Here is a 15,819-nt window from a genome sequence, read left to right on the forward strand (position 1 = left end):
GCCAGCACTTGTTCGGTGTGCACCTTCTTCCAGAGGAGGCACACCTCCTTCCCCAAGCCACGCCGAGGTGCCAGACCGCCCAAACCCTGACACGGCGCCTTCCACGCCGCTGTCCCAAGGACGACGCCGCCACCAGGTCCACCACCGCCACCACCAGGGCCACCACCGGGGCCACCGCCGCCTCCTCCTCCCCTCAGCCGCCCGGGGGCGGGGGCTCGGCGCGGGCCCATAAAGGCGGCGGCCCGGCCCAGCCCGGCCCGGCCCGGCCGCTGCCCGCCCGCCGGCCCCCGCCATGTCCCCGCCGCCGTCCCCGTCCCCGCCGCCCGCCCTGCCCTGGCTGCTCGCCGCCTGCTGCCTCTGCGCCCTGCCGCGGGGCTCAGGTAGGTCGGCGACAACCCCTCCCCTTTATATTTATTAATTTTAAAATAAAAGGGGTGCCTGCCCTCGGGGCCGCCCCGTCTCCCTGCATCTCTCTGTACGCGCTGTGTCCCCCCGCAGGGTTTCCCCAGCCTTTCTCCCGCTACAGGGACGGCGCGGAGCTGCCCAAAAGTCAGGTACGGCTCCTCTCCTCCTCCTGCACCAGGGCAGAGCCGGGCTGGCCGCCGTGTGAAAGCCCTGCGGGAGGTGGGCGCCGGGCTGGGGGTCCGACGGGGGGGTCCCAAGCGGCTGGTGAGGGCGGCAGCGGGGGTGAAGCCCTCTGTAGCCCGGGGAGGTGGTGGGATGGGGATGTGGGGGGTTGGTGTGAGGGATCGGGCACACGGGACAGCAAGAGCCAGGCAGGCTCCTAGGCACCCGGTCCTGGCTCCCCGGGCTAAATGCGGGCCCCCGGCTATGCAAAACCCGCTGTTAATGTCTGGTCTTTACTCCTCAAGCAACTGGCGCTATGCTTCAGTCAGTGGATGGAGCTGTCTCACCAACCCCAGGTAAGCTGCCTTTGGCAATGACTTTCCTCTCCTGCAGGCACACAAACAGCCCCGTGCCCCCCAGCACCGCATGCTGCGGGACCCCCGAGAGCCACAGAGCTTGCTGGAGGATGTGCTGTCCTCCCCGCAGGGCTAACTCGGTCCTAGGGACAGCCGGAGTGCTTTTCTTCCCGTCACAGTGGAGCACAAAGCGCTGCTGAGTGCTGCGGGAGATACCAGTGGGGTCCTGGATGGTGTAGCGGGGTTCTCTGAGGTCCTCAGAGGCTTGGGGAGCAGGGGAGGCTCCGCAGCTCGTGCCTGCGGTGGTGCCGCTGGCCCGGAGCTTGCGAGCACTTCAGGCAGCCGAGTGACTTTGAAAGAGCAAACCCGCTGCGTTCAGCACCGAGCCCAAGGGTCATTTCCATTTTCAAAGGGTTGAGAAAGTCTGTGTAGGATCAGCAGTTACCTGGAAATTTTGAGCTTTTTTTCTGATACCTTTCAGTCTTGTAAGACTGGTGGGAAATAGTTCTCAAAGCCAGTTATTCGCATGTCTTGCATTTTATCTCCTGCGCTGTAGTTATTTCTCATCTGACGTGACTGTGTACATAAGCAAACCCTTATTCTGTACAAGCGAGTGTGCAACACCCCGCACCATGCTCTTCTATTTCACCCCCACCTTTTCTCTCTTGCTCCTTGAGAGTCCTGAGATAAAATCCATTAAAAGATCTGTGGTAATTGACTTCAGCACAGTTACTCTTCGGCCCGTGATCACTTATCCTACAGGTGTACAACTGGACCATCGTGATTTTAGCATCTAATGATAGAATTATTCCTGTTGAATATAGTGGGCTCTGTGGTCAAACATACCAAACAGTTTCAGCTGAAATACTTATAGATGAAAATGCGTACATTAAATATCCCAAAAAAACAGCCAATTCTTAGAACACTTAGCACCAGAAAGTGTATTTTAAATATGAAAGACTTATTTAAATCTCTTTATAGTAAGAGACTCTACTGACAACATGAATAGTACTATGTGCATTCTGCTTGTGCAAAATGTTTGTTTTTCATCTCATAATAGCTTTAGGAAGTCTTACCTTGCTCTGAGTGGTTTGAGTGGAACTGTGTACAATTTAAATTGCACTGGGGTCACAATTAAGCCTGTTCTGTGTAAAAACCCTGTATACTACATCCTATCAGGAAATGTATTAAACTGCTGTTTGACTTTGCAGATCTCCAGCACTGTTTTGGATCTTTGTTATTCCATATTCAACAGCATGCATACAAATGAGGTAAGGTGTAATTGCTTCGTTTACTTAAAAGCATCCCTTACTTAAATGATTCTCCAAAAAATAATGTGTAATCTAGTATTGTCATGAATCAGGCAATGCAGGAGAGTAACTATGAAGTATATAATAGAATATTTCTTTTCATTAGTGGTTTGCATGTAATTCTTAATTCCATTACATTATAAATCAAATTGCTGTTTTTAGACCTCAAGAGCCAAAATGTCCCCTTGCGACTAGGGCTAGCATTTTAACCTGACCCTTACTTTTGAATAATAAAGGGTTAAATATGCTAAAAAAAAAAAATTGGTTCAACAGCATATTTAAGATCATGCTGAACACGGAAACATTATGAGCTGCTTTACTGATTTTTTTGATGCTTTATTTAAGCTTTTTTTGTGTGTGTGGGTGTGTGCCTGAATCAGATTCAAAAACTTAAGCTGAAAGATTGAGTTATTGAGTATAGCACTTCCTCATTGGTGCAGTCGTATTAGGACCTAGCTCAATGTCAGTTCTGCTTTATACTGCTTTCTTATTATCACCAGTTAATCAACAGTTCCTTTCCCATAAAATTCACACTGCCTGTAGGTATGTTATGAAAGCTAATTCACTTGTGGAGCTTGACTCCTATAGTCGTGATTTAATAAAAAAGAGCCTTCAAGACAATAATAGAAAGTATTTTGACGTGTATTTCACCTCTCTTCTTGTCATTGTCTGTAGTTTATAATTCCATGCATGCTTTCTTAAAGCAGCTATAAGAATGTACAATACTGAAGTTTATTATATAAAGATTCTAGCATTTCAATCTTAAATGTCCACCGAATGTTTTGAGTTCAGCATTAACTCCTGTGCTTCTACAGCTTAGATAATGAGGGGACATCCAGAATCAGCCAGTAACTTTGAGTGCAGCCCTATTTCTAAGGTTGATTTAGTTACTAAACTTGCCAAAAATTCACTGTCTGTTTTGAGTCCTCAAGACTGGGAGCTGTATCCCATACAGTATCCTTTCAAGAGGTACGACTAATACTAGTTACATATATGCAGTAGGATTTCTAGGTGTAGTCTTATTAAGTGGTGGACTGAAGCTAAATGAGATATGGAAGAACTAAACAAAAATGCTAATTGTTACCCGGCTGTTCAAATCTCTTACAACATGAAGCTGTATTTTCTCAGCCCATGACGACTCTGGAGAAGACACTGCAAACGTGAGTCTATATGTGGTGCAGCAAATGAAACAGTTATAAAATCCTACTGATTTCACCTGGACCTGAACTTTCTTCACAATCCTGTGTTTGTGTGGTTTTATTTAAATTTTGATTCAGAGTTGTAGATTAAGCAGAGAAGGCAGATGGCGTTTCAAGAGAAGAGATGATGCCTCAGCATCATGAAAGGCAAAGTCAATGGCAATTTTGGCATAATGGGACTTGAGCTTCATTTGGGGAACTTACAGTCTGTTGGGACAACTAACAGACTACTCAGTTTCTGCATCTAATCTTCAGGTATATCTTGTAGATGGCACTTTCAAAGATATCAATAGGAACTAAATATCTAAACCCAGCTACATAAGAATAATCTCCATTAATCCCCTCCTAAAATCAAGCCAGTGCACTGTTTAGAAGCTCATTTGTTGCCATGTTTCTTCCATAGGATAAAATCATAAATTAGATAGGATATTTGAAAATGAGTCTAACTCATGAGTTGGTATCTCTTTACTTGATATATATCATCTGAGAACAAACAATCTTTGTATTCTCCTTCTTTGCATCCTTTAAAGCATTCTGACTGAGCATGTACTTTTCTTCTTTGTTTCATACTGAGCTGGCATTATTGGGACTTGTTCTATAAATCATTGCCTCAAGGCTTGAACCAAGAACAGGTTAACGAGGAAATCCTCATCTCATACCCTGAATCCCAATTCCCTCCTTTCATGTATATTTTTCTTTTCAAATTCCTACTCCCCAGTTTCCCATGTGCACACATTTCCTGTGATCTCCTCATTTGTCTTCATATCCTCACTCATTATATGTGCTTGTTTTTCAAGCTCACCCCAGACAACTAACAGACTAGAGCAGTGAGAACTAAAGTCAAACTAAAAACACCTTCCCCTCCATCCACCTTCTTCTACGTCCTTCCCACAAGTGATGCAGGGGAACAGGGAATGGGGGGCTGCGGTCAGTCCCTAACGCTTTGCGTCTGCCTGCCCCTGCTCCCCGTGGGGTCCCTCCCACGGGATGCCGTCCTTCCCGAACTGAGCCTGCGGGGGCTGCCCACAGGCAGCAGCTCTTCAAGAACTGCTCCCACACGGCTCCGTACCTCGGGGTCCATCCCCCAGGAGCAAACTGCTCCAGCACGGGTCCCCCACGGGTGGGCGGCAGCTCCCCCCAGACCCCTGCTCCTGCGTGGGCTCCTCTCCACGGGCTGCAGCTCCGGCCCGGGGCCTGCTCCTGCGGGGGCTCTCCATGGGCCGCAGCCTCCTCCAGGCCACATCCACCTGCTCCACCGGGGGCTCCTCCACGGGCTGCAGCGTGGAGATCTGCTCCGTGTGGGACCCGTGGGCTGCAGGGGGACAGCCTGCTCCACCAGGGGCCTCTCCACAGCCCGCAGGGGAGCTGCTGCTGCATGCCTGGAGCACCTCCTGCCCTCCTTCTGCACTCACCTTGGGGGCTGCAGGGCTGCTTCTCTCACATTTTCTCTCCTCCCAGCTGCTGTTGCACATCAGATTTTCCTTAACTCTGCTCTCCCAGAGGCTCACCCAGCATCAATCCCTGTCTGGGCTCTGGCCAGCAGCAGGTCCCTTTTGGAGCCGGCTGGAGCTGGCTCTGGTCTGACCTGGGGCAGCTGCTGGGCTCTGCTCACAGAGGCCACCCCTGCAGCCCCCGTGCTGCCAAGCCCTTGCCACATAAAGCCAATACGCTGACGTAAGAGTGGCTCTGGCTTAGAGCTTCTGGCCAGCCATAAGTGTGGAGCCAGGCAGCTGTGCTGCAGGCAGGAGGGCTCCCAGACCTCACAGGTGTACCAGAGTGCAGGTTCAGAGCTTCGTTAGACACTAGGCTCGGTCTGCTTCCATGAAGTCATGGGGAAAGTTTCTATTCTTTGATGTCAGGATGAATAGAAAAATTATGAATTTCCTGAGGAATAAAAAGGGTGCAGGGAAAGGCTTAAGAACAGCTATGATGCCTGGGTAATTCAGAAGGGCAATCCGAAAGCAGCCCGACTAAGAAGGTAAGAGCTATCAGTACCATTCAAGCCTGAGGAATGGAGCTGCTGTGCTCACCGCAGTTTGAGTTGTTTTGCCCCCCAGAGCTGGAAGCATGTTGAATGATGAGGTTGGTCAAAGTGAGATTTAAAATAAATCTTTAAAAAGATCCATTTGCTGCTGCTGTTCTTGTAGCTGTCTTCTCAGATTGTACTGTTCTCTCTCTTCTCACACGGAGTGGAGAATCTGATCACTGACAGAGGATTAATGTAACAAACCAAAGAAATGACAGCATCTTGATTAATTTACACTGTCAACTTGCAGGAATCACAGATTGCTACTGCAGAGTTTACAAAGAAGGTATGTAAATGTAATGACAAGCGAGTAGCAGTAGACGGGGTGTATGGCCATTTCTGTGTTTCTTTTGCTGCTTTATACAAGTACATTTTTTTGATGGTTGGGAAGAAAGCTGTGCTGACCCTGCTTCTGCAGAGAAATGCACTGTGTATAAAGCTTTCTTTTCTACATTTTTCTCAAGCCTGTGAATCTTTAATTATGGTAATTTAGTATATTTACACTAGACAGAATGGATAGTTGTTGACATTGCCCTTTGGGTATTAATTTTTAATGAGCATGCCAGATGAACGGGCATTGGAGACTATCAGCATCTCATTGTTTGCATGCTGCTGAAAAATGCCCTGAATTATTGGTAATCTGATGGACAGACACCAAAACTTGTAAACAGATCTGTGGAACTGAGCTTAAAGTGTTTTGTTAATGGTTTTGTATTTTATTTTACAGGATAGTCACGGGACTCTGGGACGGCCGTTTTTCCTTTTCAGGGTATCTGAATCTTTTGCTCTTAAAGATTTGCATAGCAGACAATGTTATATATGGATATGAGGAACTGCTTACCGTTACAAATTCTTGCTGCACTCGTTTTGATTAGATACCAAATAACCCTTCCTTGAAAGCTGAAGAAGCCATTTGCTTAAAAAGCTCTGGTTCAGCTAAAAGACCACAAGATAATGAGATCTGGGGCAGTAATGGACTAAACCTTTTTTCTTGGAAGAGGTGACTCTGCAATTATTGCCTCAAGTCAAGTCATCCAAAGATAGAAGTAGTATGTGGCTTGTGTGTCGGAAATCACCAAGGTACCCTCGTACTAAATTCACCACATGAAACATGTGCCTGAGCTGACTGTCTACATGGTCTGAAAGGTCCGGTTAGTAAGTAAAGGTACCCTGTGTATTAGGGTGGAAAGCCAAAGCAATGTTACAGAGATCATCATTTCCCTCAATTTTTTCACCCATTGGCCTGATGAACTATGGCATAGTCTAAAGCAGAATATGCTGGTCTATGATTATATGATTAATCTTATTTGATTAACACCAAACTAGTTATTAGGAATGTTGTCAACACATCAGAAAAGAAATCTGTTAAAAAGGAGATTCTGGCAGGTAACCAGAGTCCCAGTTTAGGCCAGCCAGGTACTTTCAATCCTGGTATTTATATGATCTGTTGGTCATCAGGTTAGTACCTTGATGAAGTGGGACCAAGATCCTTAATGAGAATAATTAAACTCAGACTATTTAACTGTTTAGACAGAGGCTGAATAAATACTTCTCAGGTTCAAAGGCAAAACCCAGCCTGCATGGCTCCTCCTGGTATTTGACATGTCCCTTTAAAGAAAATCTTACTGCAGCCTTTTCACATGCTCTGGGAGGTATATTTTGGTGTGCATATAAATCTGGCATCTAATACTACTGTAAATACCATCTTATAAATCTGCTACCTCCTTATTGTATTTTTCAGCCTCGAAATGGAAGAACTATTGAAAGCAGTGGTGAGTAGGCCATCCAAAGGCGACGAGTATTTGTTCTGTGTTTCAGTTATGATGATCCTTGTGACAGAAGGAGTTACTGAGGAGTATTATAGTAAAAACCTAGATACCCATTTGGATATTTCAAATGGTCTCTGAAAGCTGTCAGGGTAGAAGTGCTTTCTTGCATGCTCAAGGAGTTACAGTGTATACTTTTGACAAAAGGACTGTTTTCTTTCTTCAAGGTTGGTTCAGGAGGAGCTTTCATCCCCTGTAAAAATTATAGAAGTGATACAAAAATGATAAAGGTTGAAAACAATCCTTTGTTTCTAGAGGGTGTAAACTGTACTTTGAACATAAAAACTAGCCAGGTCCTTCGCCGTGATAAATATGTGCACTGACCGACGTTCCAAGAGACCTTCAGTCACCTAATCCCACGTGAGAACCCACTAATACAGCTCTCTGCATGCAGAAGGGAGTCATTCTCACCTCAGCATTAGGATCTCTTTCTGAGTAAACGTTAACTAAAAAGAGGTGGGGTGGTGATGTAAAGAAGGAGGACAGTGAGATCTAATATCATGTAGCTCTTCTTTATCCATCCTTGGAAGGGCCTGTTGAAGGTATCAGTTAGCTTTAATGGGAAATGCACAAAACAGTCAATGTAAATGCATCTCCTTGTTACTCTTCTTCCAATCTTTTATCCCACGATAAAAGATAAATATTTTTTGTTTGCAGCATAAGAATTACATCCAACTCCTGGCTGGAAGGGTTGTTTTTCTGGGGGGGGACAAGACAGGAGAATAGCAAAGAAATAATGCAAAGAAATAAAGCAAATAATACCTTTGCTGTATTTTCAAGATTAAAGCATTTCAGAAAGAAAGGAGACAAAGACTGTGAGTGTCACAGAGCAGCATTGCAGTGTGCTTGCTCTGGTCTTACCCACAGCTCAGTGCCCTGAATCATCTGGGCTGCAGGATCAGCTCTGCATTCAGTGCTTTGAATGAAAGTCAGTGAAGTTAGGACATGGTGGAGAGAGAAGGACTATATCCGGAGGGAGGATACATATTTGAATGCAAGTAACAGATCAGGGCACTTATCCAGTATTTCAAACTTTCACCTATTTTTATCTTCTGGTGCTAGGATTTGAGGATTTGAGGACCAGACGTACATAAGTGAATGCTAAATCATATTCAGATCAACTTCTCAACATAAAATATGATTTTGTGTTAATTTGTTTCAGAATACCATGGAATATGAAGTTTGTGGGTCGGTTTACTAGCTCGGTAACTTGGTTTATACAAAGAAAAGAGACTTCCTGTTGCCCTGTTCGTCTATTATGTGACTCAGTTGTCTGGAATTTAGTGTTCCATGTAATAAATTTGCAATCAGTAATTCTTCTTGTTGTCCTTTTTTATTGTAGCAGGTACTAAACCTTGTCGTGCTGTATTGTAGCATTGTCTCGTTCTAACTGTATTCAGAGGAAATCAATCATCTGAATATAGATAATGTTCAAATACTTTCAACAATGCGTTTTATATTTATTGCATATTCTTTAATAGGGTCATGAATGATGAGCTGTCCTTCTGACAAGAAAACATATTTTCCTATAATTTCAGGATATACATCCTAAACAACACATTAAAATTATTGTGAATATTTTCATGAATTATTTATTAATTTGAATAATTAAGGGGTTGAGTTTGATAAATGATGAACCCAAAGCACATTGAAGGAAGTGGAACACATACTGCTGTTCAGACAGGCGCTATTCAATCAGATGATACTTTTTTTTTTTCCACCTTGCCTTACCAGCTATCATAAAGCACAAATGAGTCACTTATGAGAGAGATTCTGAACATCTGCCCCTTTTACTGAAATGGGGAATTAAAATCTGTGGTGCAGCCAAGTGTGTTTGCACTATAAGGAGTGGGGTGATTTGTTTGGGAAGTTGGAGTTATTTAGGGGCAGAAAGCTTAAAGTACTGAAATAGTTACTTCCTTCGGAAAAGAGTATAATAAAAGCCGGGGTCTGGGTTACAAGAATTACCTGGTGGAAATACACCAGGTTAGGATTCTCCAGTAAAAAGCTGTCCCACAGCAGTGGTCTCCTCAGGTTCTACATTATCTTCCCTTAGCTCAGGGAATTCCCTTAACATTATCTTCCCATTAACTCAGCCCTTGTACCATGGCATGAAACCATCTCTGTTACGCTGGGATAAGTGTCTGTGAATGGGGTTTGCCAGGTCCACGGTCTTCAAAAACATACCCTGAGAAACTAGTGGTGGTTTTGTGTGTGTGTTTTTGTTTTGTTCGTCTTGTGTGTTATTTTTATTTTCAACTGGGTAAGGTTCCAATCTGGGCTGTATTAGCAGAATTTTGGCCGATAGACAGAGGGAAGTGATGAGTTATTTGGTTGGACCCTATCTAGGTTAATGTATCCAGCTGTGGGACCCTAATCCAGGAAAGACATAGACAAACCGGAGCGCATGTAGATCCCCCCCAAAACCATTGGGGCTGGAGCGCTTGGTCCATGAGGAGATGCAGGGGCAACAGGGCTGGGTCAGTCTGGAGGAGGGATGGCTTCAGGGCACCTAATGGTCTAGCAAAGGGATGCTGGCTTCTCCAGCTCTGAAGTGCTAGGAGCCAGCTGGGAGGAAGCTGAACCAACCACAAGTGGTGGGGATGCGCTGCAGTAATGCATGTAATTGCAAGATAATGATGCTAAAGCACAGCAATGGCAATTGTGGCCTGTTTCACATCAGAGGCGAAAGCTAAAGATGATCAAGTCTTGCTCAGTTCTGCGTGAGCACTGTACTACAGGCAGCTCATGCTGTGCTCTCGCCGTCAGCAGCGCCTTCCTCCACCCACAGCAGGTTTCAAGAATAACGTCTAGTGAGGCCTTAAAGCTGGCTAAATAAAAGTGATAAACACACGGTAATCTGCAGGTAATTAGCTGAGATTCCTCAGCCGTGTTTCAGTAGTAACTGTGGCTCCTCTGTAACACGCACAGGAGAGCTCTTGTTCGCCACTCAGTGGAAACCTTTGCTCCCTGTAGCAATGCGAATGCCACCTGTGGAAGAGGAGAGATTCATAGCGTTGACATGCAGAGGTCATCCTTGGCCCAAAACTCTTTCTGAACAGCCATCCCACTGCAAAACCCACAGCAGAAACCTGAGGAGTCCAGATGGGTGACAACAACAATCGGAAGGACAGAAAAATTTCAGTGAGAAAAAGGAACAAAAGCTCAGTTCCCCATGTCAGCAAGAGAAGGGACAAATAAAAGGGGACGTGACAGGATATACAAAGTAATGAGCATGTTTAGAAGAGTAAATCCAAAGCTTATCCATCCTCCTGTAATGAAAAAGAGCAACAGGGGAGATTCAATTACTCTGAGAGGCAATACATTTAAGCCACAAAGGGGATTTATTTTTTTTTTCTGACACTTAATCAACTCCTGAAACTAGTTGCTGAAGCTTAGAGCATGCCGTGCGAGACAGCTCTGCTGGCTCTCAGCAAGGCAGGCACAACTTCACGCCGCCTAATTTACCTCGAAAATCACTCCAGGCTGGTCCAGGACCTCCTGTGTTAAAAGCCTGGGCTGCCGGGGCTCGGCTAAGCGGCTCCCGCAGCACGGCACCGCTCAGCAGAGCGCACAGCGAGGAACCTGCAAATGGGCTGGCCGGCGGGGGTGAGTGCTGCGTGCCCTCACCACGGGCTGCTTGCTAAAGAGCCAGAGCACGAAGCATGAGAGGAAAACCCTCCTGGCACTTTGCTTCGCTCTCTGAGGTCCCTTCATGCTCTGTTGCCTTGGACAGCCTCGCTCCCTGCCGGTCCCCCTTGCTCCATTTCTGCACCGTAGGTGGAAGGTGAAATGCACTGTGCAGGCTTCTCCCACAGTCCTAGGTCAGGCAGGACTCACGGGCATCAACTCCTGCTTCTAGCAAAGGGGCTAGCCCTTTAGCATTGCATAAACACTGCTGAATCTAGGATGCAAACAAGTTGTGGCAGAATTAACGTGACAAATTGTATTTATTTGTTCCTGAAGCTTCTTTGCCGAAATGCAGTGAGTGGGGTTTTGCAGGGCTGATAGCGCTCGCTCACAACCTGGCTCCCACCGGGCGGGCACACTTACTAAATCTCCAGGCAATGGCAAGCCGGGAGGGACTGCAAGTACTGGAGGACAGAGTCAGCATTCAGGAAGGTCTTGGCAAAGATACATCTGGGGAAAAAAAAATGTATGGCTCACTGAGGATGAGAATAAGGTATCATACGTGCAGAAGAATAATCAGTCACAGCTTTGCAGAAACAGGGGTGGGTAACCGCAAGCAGTCAAGTATCAATGTTTGGGAGAGCACAAAAATACAATGTGGAGTGAATGAGAAGTGAATAAGAAGCTGTAAAGGCAGACATGGGAGATTTGCACTGCTTGCTGTAGGAAAGACTTACAGAGTAGCATTGGAGGAGAAAGAGGGAAAGGCAGCAGAGGAGAGCCCAGCAGAGAGGAAAGGCAGGCTAGGGAAGCTAGTAACCCTGAATGAAGATGGGTTGGTTGCAAGAAGGAAGGTTTGAAGCGGGGAGTGATAAAATATTTCATTTTAAGCTTACTGGTCCTGGCAGTAACCACCATGCCCATGGATACAGCCAGGAGCAGTAAGCTTAAAATGAGGAAGGATTCTCGTTATATCTGACAATCAGGAGAATGAAGCCCTGACTGATAGGCAGAGTTATCTTTTCTTGGTCATATAAATTCTCCAGGTGGGCTGAAACCTGACTTGGACTGTACATTACAAAAGTCCTAGCTCTGAAATAACCATGAGCAGCATTTTCTCTCCTCTGTGTTATGTCACAGTGCAATGTTTATTGCTAATTATGCTTCATTTAATGAAATTTAGTACCATTCTTTTGTTGAATATCTAGCATACTTCAGAGAGAAGTTACTCTGACTGCTTCTGCGGTGGAAGATTCAATCTCAGAGAGCTCAGCACTTAGACTGTACGTAGATGAAAGTTCATCGTGTTTGACACTCAGCGGAAACCTTTGCCAATGCAAATGCCACCTGTGGAAGAGGAGAAATTCATAGCATGGACATGTAAAGGTCAGTTCATCTTGTGTTAGTAAAAACTGTGACAAATGCCACCTTATTCCCAGAGCTGCACATACTATGCAGCTATGGGGCAGCCCGGGAAGGGCGCTGTCTTTGCTTCTGAGATGCTTGTGTAGCACAAGAGAAGACATCCCAGTGTGGAAAAAGAAGTATATGGATTACAGAAAAAAAAATAAAAAATGAAATGCCCATTTGGGATCTGCAAACTCAGACTGCATACAAACTGGAGTCCTTTGAAAACAAATGGGGGGATTCAGACGAATGGCAATGAGGACAAACCAAAGGCCGGTGAGATAACTGCCAGATATGCCCAACAAGAAATATTATCTAAACACACATCAGCTGACTGCTTGTCTCCTCTTCACAGCCCTCAGCAGGTAATGAGACAGAAGTAGCTGCAGAAATTGCAAATCTACCTGCTGTAGATTTAAAACCATTTAACAAAACCAATCTGACAGAAGATGTGCAGCTTCCTGACAGGCTGGCCAAAAGCTCCCTGCACCCTGTAGCAGTTTTACTTGTGTCTGTGAGGCCACAGAATAACCCCCTGCTACAAGACAGATATGCTTATTATTCTAAAGACAGCATCAAAATGTTTATTTATTTGCTGGGCTATTAGAATCGAGCAGTGACTGCAGGATCGCTACTGGCAGCTGGGATGGATGCTTGTGTGGAGATCGCTGTGAAGGCTTGTCTTACCTGCCTGCTCCAGACAGCTCACACATCGCTTTTGCCACCCCTCTACCTTACCAGACAGAGAAAAAGCCTGTGTTTGACAGGGCTGGATGGCCATAAACTGTCTTAATCCAGGCAGTTATCACCCTGATAGGTTTCTCCACCGAACAACTAGAAGCAGCTGCCAAGTCTCCTTCTCTGGTCATTTCTGGATCTACTTTTTCTACAGTGAAGGAACAAAAATGTAACTGGTCTCATAACTGGTTGTGATTCACCACCTAAAAACTTGACATTTCTCTAGGGGAAAGAACGTCGCACACCAAATACCACCTATCTGTTATCCTTAAACCTACTGAGAGATCAATAGACAAAGTCTGAAGGAGAATATACAGCAAAACTTAAAGAAAAAAATGCTTTGAATATCTTTGCCACAAAGCTTTTGAATATCTTAACCACAAAGCCCAGGGGCCTCCGCACAGCAGTTCAGATAGTCCCTGCTGAATTCCTGCCTGGGGTGAGGAGCACACGTATTTCTGGAGTACAGCCATCTAAACGTAAAGCAACGAAAGACCAGCATACGAACTAGAATTTCCAACAGAAAAGGCAAAATACAGTACGCACATAAACTGACGCCAGAGTACAAAGGATCACCAATCGTGTGACCCGTCAGAAAAGAAACAAAATCTGGGAGGGTAATTCAGTGCAGGGCCGAGCTCCTGCTTCCTCGCACGACCCTGGAGTGAAGGACTTGCCGCAGCCACATGGGCACCGTGGGTTCTCCATGGGCTGCACCATAGATCTGCTATGTAAATACCCCAAACAGCCTTTGTTTATAACTCGGTAGTCTATACCAAATTGTCTCCTCTAGTTCCATAGCCATGTATAGTCTGTGTAGTGTAACCACTGGGCGCTGGGATACCTGAAAGTTGTTATTTCATGACAGCCGGTACACTGCAGCAGGGGGTGTAGCTGACTTTTCAAGGGGACAGGATGCTTAGCGCTGCAATATTGGGGCTGGGCAGCAGAGGGCAACGCTGCCAGCAAGCCTGGGATGCTAACACCATAGGCACGCCAGGACCCACCCCGCTCTCTGCGAGGCATCACTGCCGTGCTGCGGCCGCTGGTGCAACGCGCTCGTTCCTACGCTAACTCGGGTAACAAATGGGTTAAGACCGCGCACCCCTTGTACTCACCTGGGCAAAGCTATCGGAGGCCATAACTTGTAATTTATTTATTTATTTTATTCTCCTCACAAAGGAAGCAGCGACAAAAGGTGGCAAACTCATAAGCACACAAGTCTCAGCACAGAGTGATCTGCAGGCACTCTGCAAAACTGATGCATCCATCAGCAAGATCAATCCCCTAGACGGGTAGCAGAAGAGCTTTTTTTTTTTTTTTTCCAGGCATCATTTCATTTCCATGCTTCCATCTGCCCACAGCTTCATTGAATTGTGGAGTACCATGTAGACACATTTTCTAATGGCTGTTATTGAAAACATCCATTTTCCTTGACAGATAATTGCACCATACCACAATCGAGTTAAGAAAGTAACGCTACATCAAGATAAACGTGTTTTGCAGCACTGGTAACAAGAGAGCTGCCAGAGGAGCTGCATTTTGAAATTTTTCATTGCTTTGCTTTACAACTAAGTCATGTAGCAGCCTTGGCTACAGGTGACTAGGCTGACATAAGCTGAAATGTGTAGCATGGGATATGAGGGAACTAGCCAAGTGTGAAATTACTGTGCAATTAATGTCTTGTTTCAGAAAAGTAAATGAGCAGTTCTGTGATCAGCAGAACTAGCAAAGTTATTTCTATTAGATATGCGACCCAAGGAGGATTTCCTATATTGTATTTAATGAAAGATACTTTTTATTATCATTTCATTAGCATAATCTCATGCTGTGGCCCTTATTTCAGCCAGGGCATTCACAGGATCTCTTCCTTTCACAGAGCTAACGCCATGCAATTGATAGGGATCAGCTTGTGGTTTCAGCTCTCCATCATATTTGCCTACAGCTGTGGATTCAGAAGTTAATAGAAGGGGACAGATGGATAGGCAAGCAAATGGTATGCTGCCATAAATGTTGTTTTCTTAGGAGTAAGGCCAGAAACTGAAGGCAGTAAGGCAGCTCAGTAGGTAGGGCATAAAACGGTAAATTGGATGTCTGAGTTCTAGTTCCGGCTCTCTTGATGTATAGTAATAGCCTACATTTCAGTGAATCACTTAAGTGCATGATTTCCATACTTCTCAAGTGCTTTGCTGAACAGGGCTTTACCCCTGTGTATGAGTTATTGCATGCATGCTACTGAAACGGCACCTTTCTACCTCAGCTTCCCCATTGGTGAAACGTGGGTATGGTTACTTGTCAGCTTCAAAGTTTTGTTATGATACCCAGTTCATTTCTGTTCCGAAACAAGAACACCTATTAATCAACCCTGTTAAAACCCAGGCCATCCAAGGAAGACAAATATTGATGGTCTAGATACTTGTCTGAATTTGCTCCCAATCATTATGTCAAGGATAAATAATGAAATTAATTATCATAATAAACCAGTAATATTTATTCATTAAGTTTATCTTATAATCAAATGAGAGAATTTATGTTTACTTTTAAATCCTTCCTTAAATAATAGCTGTTATCTTATTATCTCTATGCATCATTATTTATCAGTGTGATTAGCTCTACCCCAGTAAATGCCTAAGTACTCTTCAGCATATGTTTTGCAAAACCAGGTGCCAAACCCAGTTCTGCATTCATCCTGTTTAGGCTGGTTACACTCCTAATGAAAAAACTTTTGTTGTTGTTCTACCCACAGGTTCCCGGATAGCT

The 15,819-nt window shown here is 45.1% G+C and overlaps 1 protein-coding gene across 1 annotated transcript; it reads left to right on the top strand.

Moving 5' to 3' along the window:
• The first annotated feature begins 252 nt into the window (after positions 1 to 252).
• NMS (neuromedin S) lies at positions 253 to 8,598 on the top strand. Its single transcript, XM_080575556.1, has 8 exons — positions 253 to 380; positions 499 to 554; positions 873 to 923; positions 2,135 to 2,194; positions 5,709 to 5,744; positions 6,186 to 6,227; positions 7,200 to 7,230; positions 8,447 to 8,598. The coding sequence occupies exons 1-8, from the start codon at positions 293 to 295 to the stop codon at positions 8,461 to 8,463; spliced, it is 381 nt and encodes a 126-aa protein (XP_080431682.1). The 5' UTR covers positions 253 to 292; the 3' UTR covers positions 8,464 to 8,598.
• Positions 8,599 to 15,819: the final 7,221 nt, after the last annotated feature.

The sequence above is a fragment of the Anser brachyrhynchus genome (genome assembly GCF_964034855.1).
Source record: "Anser brachyrhynchus genome assembly, chromosome: 1".
Classification (NCBI taxonomy): Eukaryota; Metazoa; Chordata; class Aves; order Anseriformes; family Anatidae; genus Anser; species Anser brachyrhynchus.

Excerpts from the sequence above, each read along its gene's own strand:
- NMS (XM_080575556.1), top strand. The coding sequence starts at position 293 with ATGTCCCCGCCGCCGTCCCCGTCCCCGCCGCCCGCCCTGCCCTGGCTG. Across the intron at positions 2,195-5,708 it reads ACAGCATGCATACAAATGAG|GAATCACAGATTGCTACTGC; the intron begins GTAAGGTGTAAT and ends GTCAACTTGCAG. Across the intron at positions 5,745-6,185 it reads CTGCAGAGTTTACAAAGAAG|GATAGTCACGGGACTCTGGG; the intron begins GTATGTAAATGT and ends TTTATTTTACAG.